Genomic DNA, 13,149 nt, shown 5'->3' with positions numbered 1-13,149 from the left:
TTTTGGTATTTTCTATTTAGATGATCTTAACCTGTGAAATTTTGATTCTTTGTTTTCAGTCTTAATGTTTATTACTTCCTTTTCTTATCTTAATATGCAGGCTGTGAAATGCAGCACAACATTTACTAGTTGCCTTGTAAATATCTTTGACTTGCTCCTGAATTTAAAAGGAATGTTTTAAATTTGTACCATTAAATATGTTGTCATATTTTTTTGAAAACTTGCTTACTACTGTAAGAAAATAGTTCTTTAATAATGGCTGGGTATTGAATTTTATTGATTACTTTACAGATGATCATACGGATTTTCACATTAAAGTAAAACGAATATTCTAATGTCCACTCATTCATAAATATTCCTGGAATTACCCCATTTTGATCATACTGTGTTTTTTTTGTGTGTGTGTAGTTGCGTATGATTTGCTAAATTGTATTTAAGTTTTTATGTACCTCATTTCTTCAGCTCATTTCTTCCTGCACATTCTTTTTGAAAAGAAGGCAAATAATACACATTTCTTATCATCTTTCATACTTAATGCAGTGCCATACACAGAGATGTTCCCTAAATACTTGAATCATAAGTGTTCCTAAGTAGGAGCTAAAGTTACCAGGGAAGAAATAGGTCAGGTTAAACATTTTGCCTTTAATCCTGAAAGTTTCTCTTAGAATCCTGTCATTTTAGTTGGAAAAATATTTATTGAATGCTTGGGGTCTTGGAAGAGCATACTGATTAGGAGTACGACTCAGGCTCCTTAGTAGCTGTGTGTGGTTTAACTTTTCTTAACCTGTTTTTTTCACCTGCAGTGGGGACAATAATATTTGCTACCTTCAGGGTTTCTTGTAATAACTACAGGAGAATATGAAAGTGCTTGGAAAAAATATGTGACAAATCTAAGATTCTATGTTCAGTGTCCTGAAAAATACGTTTTTCTGAACTCTAAAGTGAAGATACTTTCTTGTCAGGATTGTTATGAGGATCAACTAAGATAACGGAAACGTAAGTTTTAAAGTACCATGCAAGTTTGAGGTTTGTGTTTTTATTTTGCATAGGTAGGTATATATTACATGTATATGGGGGGAGCCTAATTCAACTTGAAAGATCCTTTGCCTTTCAGTAGTTCTCAAGTATCCATGATCGAATGGCATGTGGCACTGAAAGCAAGAAGAATTCACTTGAAATCTTCTATCATCTCAGATCAATCTCCTATCTTTAGAAAGTTCTATTGGCAGGGTTAGTTCTTGGTAGGCAGCTGTGGACTTAAATGGTAAACAATTTCATATACTAACATAAAACTTTAAATGATGAGTACTTCACTCTGCCTAAACTGTTTGTACAAACAGTGTGGTTTATGCTGAACACCTGCTTTCTTTCTGGGAGTCAGGAATGTAACAGCCCCCAGTGAAAACCTTGGCCACCGAGTCTAAGGAGCCTTGGTGAAAAAACACTTCACAAAAGTTGTCAATATTAGTTGCTGGAGGAATTAAGCACATCCTTTAAGCAGCTAGAGAGGAATTTTGAAAACTTGTGCCTGGTATCTTACATACTTTACCCCCATGGGTCTTTTGCTTTTGCTGATTTTGCTTATGAATCCTTTTGCTCTAATAAATCCTAGTGATGAGTATAACTATATGCTGAGTCCTTTCAGTCCATCTAGCAAATCCCTGAACCTTGGGCTGGTCCTGGGGACTGCTGACAATCATGGAACCTTCCCAAAATTCAGGTTCCCAGATACCAGCCAAGAACCACCTTATAAGCAGACATCTTTAAGTATAGCAATCTCATGTCTGCTATGTTAATCCTTTCTGCACAGGTTTTCTATGATATTTGTGCTCTCTGTTTGGCATAAAGGAAATTATATTGTGTAATTTATATTTTATAAATATATGTAATTTTATAATTTATATACTTGAGTAAAATAGTTCAGTTTTATGGACAGTGAAGTTTTCCTGTTTTGCAGAGGAATTATATAATGAATCCACTCAACAGATTTACCTTTCTCAGGTGTTTTTATTGGAACTTAAACTTTATTCCCACTTAAACAGTGGGAATGACTATGTTTTTCCAACATCAGTTCTCCTGTGTCAGCTAGGTGTCCTACTGTCAATTCAGTTCTGCTGCTAACTAGCTGGATATAGTGCAGGCCCCATAGGTTAAGGGACTAGCTCCTACATGACTGCCCCTACTTCAGTCCCAGGTGTGCTGAAGGTAGGTTTTTGCACTTCTGCCCAGTCAACTACAAATGAAGGAGTTCCCATGACCCCTTTTCCTCACATTTATTAATTTGCTAAAATGACTCACAGAACTCAGGAAAGTGAGTTATGATTATAGTTAGGTTTTTTTGTTCTGTTTTGTTTTTTTAGAGGATACCACTCAGAAACAGCCAAATGGAAGAGACACATAAGGCAAGATATAAAGGGGCTTCCATGACCACTCTGGATGCTCCTGGGACCTCATTGTTCAGGAGTTTTTATTAGTATATAAATCATATACTTAAAATTTAGTCAGTCATTGGGCGCCTGGGTGGCTCGGTGGGTTGGAGCCTCTGCCTTCAGCTCAGGTCATGATCCCAGGGTATGGGATCGAGCCCTGCATCGGGCTCTCTGCTCAGCGGGGAGCCTGCTTCCTCCTCTCTCTCTGCCTGTCTCTCTACCTACTTGTGATCTCTGTCAAATGAATAAATAAATAAATCTTAAAAAAAATAAATTTAGCCAGTCATTGGCCATTATTAATTGAACTCAGTTTCTAGCCCCTCCCTTCTTCTGAGGTCAGGGTATGGGGCTGAAATTTCTAATGCTAGTCGCTTGGTTGGGTTTCTGGCTACTAGCTCTCATCCCAAAGCTGTCTAGAGGGTCCCACTCTTGGTATAACAAAGACAGCCACCACTTAAGAAATTCCCAGAGTTGTTGAATCTCTGTGTTAGGAGCCAAAGACAAAAACTTTTTTTTTTTTTTTTTAATTCCACGGGGCATAGAGATACTAAACATATCAAGTAGGGATAAGCATTTTTAAAGAAGAATAAAGGCAACAGAGTGACAGAATGGTGATACTTTAGGTACAATAGTCAGGAAAAGCCTTATTGACAAGACTTTTGAGCAGATGACTGAGTGGCATGAGAAAGAGAGCTTTCCAGGCAGGTAAACTTAGAAAAGAAAACAGTGTTCTGTGCATTTTAGAAATCCAAAAGTAGGTCAGTATAGCTGGGAAATAATGAGGGGACAGAGGGTTGTGGAGAAAGAGTGGGAGGGAATGAAGTCAGAGTTCGCCTGAGGTCAGATACATGCGTGGGGCCATAAAAACCATGGTAAGGAGGCATCTGGGTGGCTCGGTCAGTTGAGCTTCTGAGTCTTGATTTCACCTCAGGTCATGATCTCAGGTAGTGAGATGGAGCCCCATGTCAGGCTGTGCACAGTGTCTGCTGGAGGTTCTCCCTCTGCCCTTTCCCCTGTTCGTGTGCCTGCTCGTGCATTCTTAACACTCATTCACTCACTCTCAAATAAATAAAACATGGTGAGAATTTTGGATTTTATTCTGTGATGGAAATCTATTGGAGGGTTTTAACTAGGGGTATTACTCCAATATACTTGTTTTTTTTAAATAATCATAATGATTACTACTTGGAGACAGGCTAAGGGGATGTGGACACGAGGGATTAGGAGGCTCTTAATGCAGTCCAGACAACAGATCACAGTGGTGTAAACCAGGGCATTAGTAGTGGAATTAGTGAGAAATTGGAGAGTTTCTGGACATATTTTGAAGACAGAGACCCAACAAGATATAATGAAAAATTGGATGTGGGGTGTATGAGAAATGACTTCATCCAAGGGTTTTGGCCTGAGCAGCTAGCTGGGTGCATAGTGGTGCCAATTGTTGTGGTATGCTGGGACAGGAACAGGTTTTGGGAGTTAGTTCAAGAATTTGTTATAGGCATGTAAAATTTGAGGTGCCCATCCAAGTGGAAATAATGAGTAGGAAGGTTAATGTGAATATAAAACTTGAGAGCAAGAGAGCTCTGGATTCCATATTTAAACTTGAAAGTCTCAGCAAGTAAAGGCTTTTCAAAACCCTACAAGTTGATGAGATCAAAGGAATTCATGTAGAAGAAAACCAGAAGTAGAAGGACTAAGCTTTGGAGCACTTCAGCATTTAGAAAGAGAAAGAAGAGAGCCAAGGAGATTCTTAGGAAGAGGCCTGTGTTGTTAGGAAAACCAGAGTGTGGTCCATCTTCTAAGGAAAGTGTTGGGATGAAGTGATCTGTATCACATGCTTTTGGGAGGTCTTCAAAGTCAGCAATGTAAAAGTCCTCGTGAGCTTGCTGAGCTGTTTCTGTGAACTGGTGAAGACTCAAGTCTGATTGGAGAGGGTAAGAGGTGGGGTGATGAAGAGATTGCAGCAATTACAAACAATTACTTTAAGGGCCTTAGTTGTAAGTGCAGAGAAATGAGGCAGGAGCTGGAGGAGAGTCCTAAAGTTCAGGAAAGCTTTTGTTTATTTTGTCCTTAATGACAATGTAAGAGATCTATGTAAGAGACAATGTAAGAGTAGAGAGAAATAGCGTCAGGAGGGGAAGGGGTTTTATAGGAACCAAGGCTTTGAACAGGTAGGAGGAGATAGGTCCGTTAAACAAACCCCATTCCTTGTTTCAGCATAGGGAAGGTGAAATGTATGAACAGGTGTAGGTAAGCTGGTGGTTCTCTTTTGAGAACTAGATACTTGTTCAGGTAACCACCTCTGATTCTATAGGGGATGAGATTGGCTTGGGAGTGGGGTAGGCAAGTCTACTGTTTTGAACCTCCTTTTCCTCTTATAAGACAAGGAGAATATACTAGATTGTTTCTGTGGTTCTTCTCAACCCTGAAGTTTCTAACTTATCCCCAATTGTTTTTCTCGCTTAGAAAGACCTGGCTATTAAGAACACATACTGTTTTTTTCTTGCTATATTATTCTTCTTAGGTGTTTACCTACCACTTTTCCATCTTAACCATTTTTAAGTATATGGTTCAGTAATGTTAAGTATAATAATACTGTGGTGAAACATCTTTAGACTTTTCATCTTACAGAACTCTCTGTCCATTTAACAGCGCTCCTTTGCAATCTCCCCGGTCCTGGTAACCAACATTCTACTTTCAGTTTCTATGAATTTGACTACTTTAGACACTTTATATAAGTAGAATCGTAAAGTATTTCTTTTTTTGACTAGCTTATTTCACTGAGCATAAGTCCTCAGGTTTATCCATTATGTCACATGTAATGGGATTTCCCTCCTTAAGGCTGAATACTATATGTATATACAATATTTTATCCTCTACTGTTTTTATTATATACATTTGCGTGTATATGTTGAGTTGCCAGTTTTGTATTTCTTGGTTTAATTTTATTTCAAAATAGTTCTTGTAAATAATTTTTACCGGCCATTTTATTTTCTGTTTTGCTTTTGATTTATGTATTCTTCCTGTGATTTAAACTGCTGGTAGCAAATGAAGACACTGACTCAACACATTTGAAATAACAATGACTTTCATTGCTTAAACCCAAAACTTCAAAATGAGATGGCTGACTTGGAAAATGGACTACATTTAGAAAAGCTTTTTTTTTTTTTTTTAAATCTCATATGCTTAGATTTTTACATAAAGTTTCATAATTTGTCTGCTGACTCAACCTAAGCAATATTTTGGTGATATATATGTGATAAATTTTGTTGAAAGATAAATCTCTCCCCCCGCCCAGTTTTATTGAGAAATAATTGACATATATCACCATCCAGATTTAAGGCATACAGCATGATGGTTTGATTTACATACATTGTGAATCAGTTACCAAAATAGGTTTAGCTAACATTCATCTTCTCATATGAATACAAAGAAAAGAACTTTTTTCCTTATGATGAAAACTTGTAGGATATCCTGCCTTCACAACTCCCCTATATATCATACAGTAGTATTGGCTGTAGTTGTCATGTTATATATTACATCCTTACTAATTATTTATTTTATAACTGGAAGTTTGTATCTTTTGACCACCTTCCTCCAGCTCCCCTTTTCCCCCATTTTTTAACTCTATAACCACAAGTCTGATCTTTTTCCATAGAGTATGGTTTTTTCTTTTAGATTCCACATATGAGTGAGTTCATACGGTGACTTCATTTAATATAATGCCTTCATGGTCCAGCTGTGCTTTTGTAAATGGTGGGATTTTCTTGTTTTGTTTTGTTTTTGTTTTTGTTTTTGTTTTTTTAATGGCTGAATAATCTCCATTGTATATGTCACAACTTCTTTACCCATTCCTCCATCAACAGACACACATTGCTTCCATGTCTTGACTCTTATAAGTAATGCTGCTATGATCTGAACACGGAGATGCTAATAACTCTTCAAGTTAGTGTTTTCATTTCTTTTGGATATATACCCATTGCTGGATTATGTCGTAGTTCTATTTGTAATTTTTTGAGGATCCTCCATACTGTTTTCTGTAGTGGCTCTATCAGTTTACAGTTCCACAAACAGTGCACAAAGGGTTCCCTTTTCTCTGTATCTATGACTGCTTTTGTAATCTTTTGTCTTTTTGATGATGGTCAGTCTCAACAGGTGTGAGATGATCTCTCATTGCGGTTTTAAAGCAATTTTTTAAAAAATTTACCTATTTAACAGAGAGAGAGAGTGCCCATAAGCAGGGGGAATGGTGGGTAGAGGGAGAGGGAAAAGCAGGCTCCCCACTGAGCAGAGAGCCCAATGTGGGGCAGGATCCCAGGATTCTGAGATCATGACGTGAGCCAGAAAGCAGGCATTTAACCAGCTGAGCCACCCAGGCGCCCCTCTCGCGCCCCTCTCATTGTGGTTTTAATTTGCATTTTCCTAATGACTAATGAATGTTGAGCATCTTTTCATTGTACCTGTTGGCTTTGGAAAAATGTTTCAAAAAGGATAAATTTTGAACTCGTAGTTTTTATAAGAGCTAGCAAGCAGTGAATTTAATGAAGATGGTTTGTTTTCTTTTCCTTTTTTTTTTTTCTTTTTTTGGTTTGGGTTTCTCTAAGGTAAATTATTTATGCATAGTCCTGTTAGTATCTGTGCAGTATTCAGTAATTCTAATAAAAATTGTTTTGAAAGTCTTAGGTAAATTTGCAGGCATTTTATGTTCATACATATATATTGATAAGGAATACTTCCTGGCCAGTTACTTTGAATGGTAGCTGTTAAATGATAGGATTCTAGTAGGTTGTATGAAAATCTAAGGTTCTCTGGGAAGAATCATATTTGAAATTAAGGTAAGTGATAATTCATGGTGCTTTTTAAGAGCTTTGGCTGTATAATATATTTTAAGAATTGAAAACTCACCCTGTTTTCTGGCCACCTCCAAAAACCTGATGTCAGTTTGCCTAAAAGTTGGAAAAATGTCAACTCAGTCCTGTTGCATGTGAACACACTTTTTACTGTTGATTTAACATCAGTTTACTTGAGTACCACTTTCAGACTTACCTCTATCTTTTCCAAGTCTTTACTCTCTTCTTTAGTTTTCATAGCCATAGTTTAGTTTTGTATTTGCTTTCTTAAATCAATTGGAAAATTATACGGTTTTACATGGAAACAGTCTTTGATTTTTAGTAAGATTTAGATACTGTGTGGTTTTCTTGATTGCCTTCGTTTATTCCAGGAGGTTGTTTACCATTATTGTTCTTTATGTACAATAAAGTACAGTACACTATTATACTGTCCCTTTCTGCTTTTCTGGACACAGATTGTTCTGTGCTATCTAGTGTAGTTCTCCAAAGGTAAGAGTTGAGAACTGATTTTGCTGTGGTTATTTGAAAAAATAAATGAGAATTCTGAGCAGCGAGCAATTGTATCTTCCACCTTAGCTTTCAGTTTCTCCATTACTTTCCCCATTTTAGGTCTCTCTACCAATATTTGGAAATCATCTACAACTAACAATATACCACAGTTAGCATCCTTTGAAACTGAAATCATGTGGAACATAATCCCATTGATTGAACCGAATCTCATTCATAATAGTGTTTTTTTGGAATTAAAATTTATATTTGGAGGGCACCTGGGTGGCTCAGTTGGTTGGGTGACTGCCTTCGGCTCAGGTCATGATCCTGGAGTTCCGGGATCGAGTTCTACATCAGGCTCCCAGCTCCATGGGGTGTCTGCTTTTCCCTCTGACCTTTTCCCCCCTCATGCTGTCTCTCAAATAAATAAAGCAAATCTTTAAAAAAAAAAAAAAAATTATACTTGGGTATTTGGTATTTCTAATTGCCCCCCCACCTCTTTTTCCTAAATATAAATTTTTTGGAGCAAGAACTATGTCTTTCTTTCTGTATACCACAGTCTTGGACATTTGATAAATATTCAAGAATTACTTACTTGATTGGAAAGAGATTAATTCAATCATTTTGTAGCAGTTTCAGATACTGTAAAAAGACAGTATTTACTTTTCTGAATTTATATTTTACACTACATATTTTTAAGTAAAACATATTACATTTATTATGAGTATCATATTCAAGTGTTTCTGTGCAGCATTTCTATTCAGGGTGTTTGAATATTATTTCCTTTTTACAATGTCTGTCATATGGCTATATTTAGGCATATAAGAAACACTGAAAAGTTTTATTATTTTAAAATAATGATTGAATTCTGTTGTGTATGGTCAGTGGGCTTTCTTTTTTCTGTTGTCTCCATCAATGGAACATGAGCTGTACAGTTCTCAGGAACAAATTTGTGTGTGTGTGTGTGTGTGTATATGTAAGTGCGTGCACACTTCTGTGTGTGTATGTGTGTATTTATATCCTATTTGCAGTGTAAAATTTTGAAAGGTAATTTCTATATTTTTATTTTTCAGAACATCGTAGTCGAACCCTCAAGGTCTGATGGAAGTATGGTTCGCCATTCCTCATCTCCATATGTAGTATATCCACCTGATAAGCCTTTCCTTAATAGTGACTTACGACGCTCCCCAAATAAGCCTACATTTGCCTATCCGGAAAGTAACAGCAGAGGTAATAGAGCTTGACAAAATAGATGTTTTTTATTGTTTGTTCATCCACTGCTTTAAAACTCTTATGTCTTCTAGGTATTTTAAAATTAGAGGAGTGGCACATGGGTGGCTCAGTCAGTTAAGCATCCAAATCCTGATTTCGGCTCAGGTCATGATCTCCCAACCCTCCCCCCACCCCACCCCCACACACATGCTCACTTTCTCTCAAAAAAAAAAAGAGGAGTATCTATTTTCCCTTTTCCTATTTTTAACGTCGTCAATATACAGTGCTTTTCTTTTGTTCACTGATTGTTAAACAGTATTGTCCACTAAATCATCAAGGCTAAATACTTTGAGAAATCTAGGACTGTTCTGTCATATGCAATATGAGTCACGAACCAAAAAATCAGTATTTATGCCTCTGAAATATCCCAAAGATATATTGGTTATAACTCTTTAATTCTTACTGCTTTGGCTTAGACTTTCATCATCTCTTACATAGATAATTGTGATATACTCCTAAATAATTGCTTAACCTGTGGTTTCCCTCTCATCCGCATTTAAACAACATTCTGCCATCATCTCTCCTACTTTAAACAAATTTTAGCACCTCTCCATGTCTTAACATAACAAAGTCCGAGGGTTTTTTGGGGTTTTTTTTGGTTTGTTTGTTTGTTTGTTTGTTTTTTCTAATCTAGACTCTACCTACCTTACCAATTTCATCCCTGTCTTCTCTTCTGTTCTTCCTTACCCACACATCCTTTGCTCTGGCTACTTAGAACTATATCTGTTCCCAGAACTTGCCATCTGTATTAGCTTTCTTGCTGCTTTAACAGATTACCACAGCTCAGCAACTTTAACACAACTTTAAATTGCTATCACACAGTTTCTTTAGGGTATAAATCTGGATGGGCTTAGGAGGGTCTTCTGTTTAGCGTTCTGTGAGGCTGAAATCAAGGTGTTGACTGGGCTCTGTTCCTTACTAGAGAGTCTAGGGAAGAATCTGTTCTCAGCTCATTCAGATTTTTGGCTGCATTCAGTTACCTGTGGTGATAGAGCTGAAGTTCCATTGTCTTGCTAACTTTTAGTTAGGGCCAGTCTTTCTTCCTAGAGGCTGTTTGCATTCCTTCCTTTGTTTTCTTTATGGCTCTCTTCAAGGACTCGTGGGTCACCGGTCTTTCATGCTTCTTATCTCTCTCTTTAGGGTCCTTTCCCAAAGTCCTTTTTGCCAGGTAACGGGTATTCAGAGTTTGAAGGATTAGGACATAGGTATTCTTGGGTGTCCATTCTGGTTGTCACACCAGCCATGTCAAGTTTATAAGTCTTTCTCTTGCTGTGCCCTCTTATTGAAATCTTTCTGTTAGGGAATTATACTCTTTAAAACCCACATTATGTATTATTTATTTTGAGAAGTCTTCTCTGCCAGCTTCCCCAACACATACCTCTTCCTGCTCTTCTCAGATATCTTTTCTAAATTCTGTTGGTCCTTTACCCACCATCCAGAGCCTTCATTTTTTTGTCATGGGAAAGCAGGTAGTGGTTTCCTTATCTGGCCATCCCATACTGAAAGTAGATATCATTGGATTGATACAAAAAATACTATAAAAGCATAATGGATCATGATGAATATCCTGAGGCATTGCTTAAGCAGTTCACAACACCATGCTCTGAAGAGATAAGAGATCTGATTTACTGTTTACACATTATTTTTTCTTTTGCTTACTTTCCTCTTCATCTCCTTTTTCCCTCTTCTCTCACATGTTCTTTAAAACCATTAGTGACACACAAGCAGAATGTAGCATTATCACTCACACACTGGGCTAAACATTTGCTGACTTTCTCCTGTATGAATAAATCTGCCTTTTTCTTATTTCACTTTTCTTATTCTTTTCATTCTTTAGTAATTACTTTTCTCTGAACTTTTTTTTAAAGTTTCTTTCAATAGAGGTGAATATCAGAGCTAGATATAATATTGCAGTGGAAGGATTGATATCTGATTCCTAGACCTTGTATTCCTGCTAGAACTTTGTTGCATGATTATTTCTGTGTGTGCTTATTTTTTAAATAATAATTACTAAATCTTAACAGATTTTTTATCCACTGTGGGCTTCAGTTATTTATTCTTTGCTATTTTACCATATGTTGTTTGTATGTTATACAGCTTTTATTTTTCTAAATCACCAAAATCTTTAGCTGCTGTGTTCAGATGAGTAGCATTTTATCACTTGCTTTATTAACCATTTAATTAATTAACATTTTCTTTATTATCTTCATCTTTGAGACACTATATCCTATAAGAGGTTTTTAGTTAGTAAGTTGAGCATTGAATAAAGATATTTGTGCAAAACACCAGACTTCTGTTTGAATGACTGAAGTCTTAATTTAAATAGATACTCTGTATGATAAACTTTTCTTCTTTACATGTAATAAATGCTTTTTTTGTACGAGTACATTACAATACTTACTCTTCTTTAGTTCTAGTTTAATATACTCTTTATTTGATAAATTACCATTTCACTTGGCTATCTAATAATCACGTTGAAAATAAAGCTTGATTAATGCCATTGAAAGATAATTAAATTATGCTTTTTGTAATTCTCATTTTCATATTCATTTTGTTTTTGAAAAGAGGTGAGCAAGAAATTGGAAGCTATTACTGCCTTCAAAAAAATGTATTGTCCTTGGAACCACTTTTTTTCCCTGCCCTTTGGAGCCCTTTAAAAAAAAATGGTAACTAATGTCAATCCAAAGAAGTCTAATCCATTATTCATGTTATTTAATACATTTAAAATGACAGTAGTGTGCAGAATGGCTTGAACATTTGAAGCAAGGTAACTATGAGGCAATTCTACTAGGCCAGTGCTTTCTAAACCTTTCACTTAGCCTAGTCCGTGTGGAAAATGTAATGGTAACACATGTACAGCACATGGAGATAAACTGATGGGACTGCTGGGAACTAGTCTGGGTGTTTCCACTGTGCCAGGCCACTCATGGCCTCTATAAAAGCTAAGAGAGATGGATCTATTACAAATTTGTATCACACCTGTTGGAAAAAGCTCAGCATTATTGTGACCAGTGAGAGAAGTCAAGTTATAGCTAGTGTGCTAGGTAGGTATTGATAACAATTTACTGCCCATCTGTTCTTCTAAAGCACTGGTTCTTCAATTTTTTAAATTCAGGGAACCCTAATTAACCCACTGCATATTTATGTAATATGTTAATGAAGAATAACTGTTTTCCAGATTTAAAAAATGTACTTCAGAGAGTGACATTGTTTTATTTTATACTTTGTAAATCCCTTATTTCTAGCTTAATAGAAAACTGCTTAATTCTCACCTATTTTTGCATTCCATTTGTGTTAATTGTTTTGATTAAAGTATGTGAAAAAAAACCTGGCCTTACATGGATATGTAGATGGAAAAGAAGTAATACTTTAATAGCCTTTCCAGCAATTTGTGGATATTTTTATTTGATATTACACCAAAACTTAGCAAGTGGTTTCTTAAAATTCAGTTGTGTTGTGGAATCTGAAAGCATTATTGAATATTTCATATTCTGGGACCTCAGGATCACCTACATGGTGGAAGATTAACTTAGAGGATTCACAAGTTTCAGAAGTGGTTGTAATTATGGCTGAGGCTGAATACAGTAGAATCTAGAGAAACCAAGATGCAGGCTTCCAAATTTCTCCCTCATGAAGGTCACACAGAAAAACACTTCCTCCTCCAGCAATAAACTGCATGACATGTGTAGTGTTTCTGCTCAGGAAAGCCCACTTAAGTGTCAGACACTATGGCTGACACTATGGCTGCACAGTCATGATATTCACCATAAAACAGTTTTTTTTTTTTAAGATTTTATTTATTTGACAGAGAGAGATCACAAGTAGACAGAGAGGCAGGCAGAGAGAGAGAGAGAGAGAGAGAGAGGGAAGCAGGCTCCCTGCCGAGCAGAGAGCCCGATGCGGGACTCGATCCCAGGACCCTGAGACCATGACCCGAGCCGAAGGCAGCGGCTTAACCCACTGAGCCACCCAGGTGCCCCCATAAAACACTTTTGTTTATGCAATCAAAGCAGACTTATGCGGGAGGATTTAGTGCCTTAGGCATACAAAACCTTATTGATTAGTAACTTAGGGAACATTTCAAGAGCCTAGTTTCCAGAGGGTAGCCAAGG

The 13,149-nt window shown here is 36.7% G+C and overlaps 1 protein-coding gene across 2 annotated transcripts in view; it reads left to right on the top strand.

Moving 5' to 3' along the window:
- Positions 1-13,149, top strand: part of CEP57 (centrosomal protein 57) — a 48,700-nt gene that overhangs the window by 12,433 nt on the left and 23,118 nt on the right. The window contains exons 2-3 of one of the 2 annotated variants that reach the window (XM_047690655.1): positions 963-1,026; positions 8,839-8,995. In XM_047690655.1, the coding sequence (XP_047546611.1) occupies positions 8,875-8,995 (121 nt within the window). In that variant the 5' untranslated portion in view covers positions 963-1,026; positions 8,839-8,874. The remainder of the gene's footprint in view (positions 1-962; positions 1,027-8,838; positions 8,996-13,149) is intronic. The other variant, XM_047690654.1, reaches the window with a different exon arrangement.

The sequence above is a fragment of the Lutra lutra genome, chromosome 10, assembly GCF_902655055.1.
Source record: "Lutra lutra chromosome 10, mLutLut1.2, whole genome shotgun sequence".
Classification (NCBI taxonomy): Eukaryota; Metazoa; Chordata; class Mammalia; order Carnivora; family Mustelidae; genus Lutra; species Lutra lutra.
Note: the sequence above shows the minus strand (reverse complement) of the source record. Positions and strands in the feature narration are given on the sequence as shown.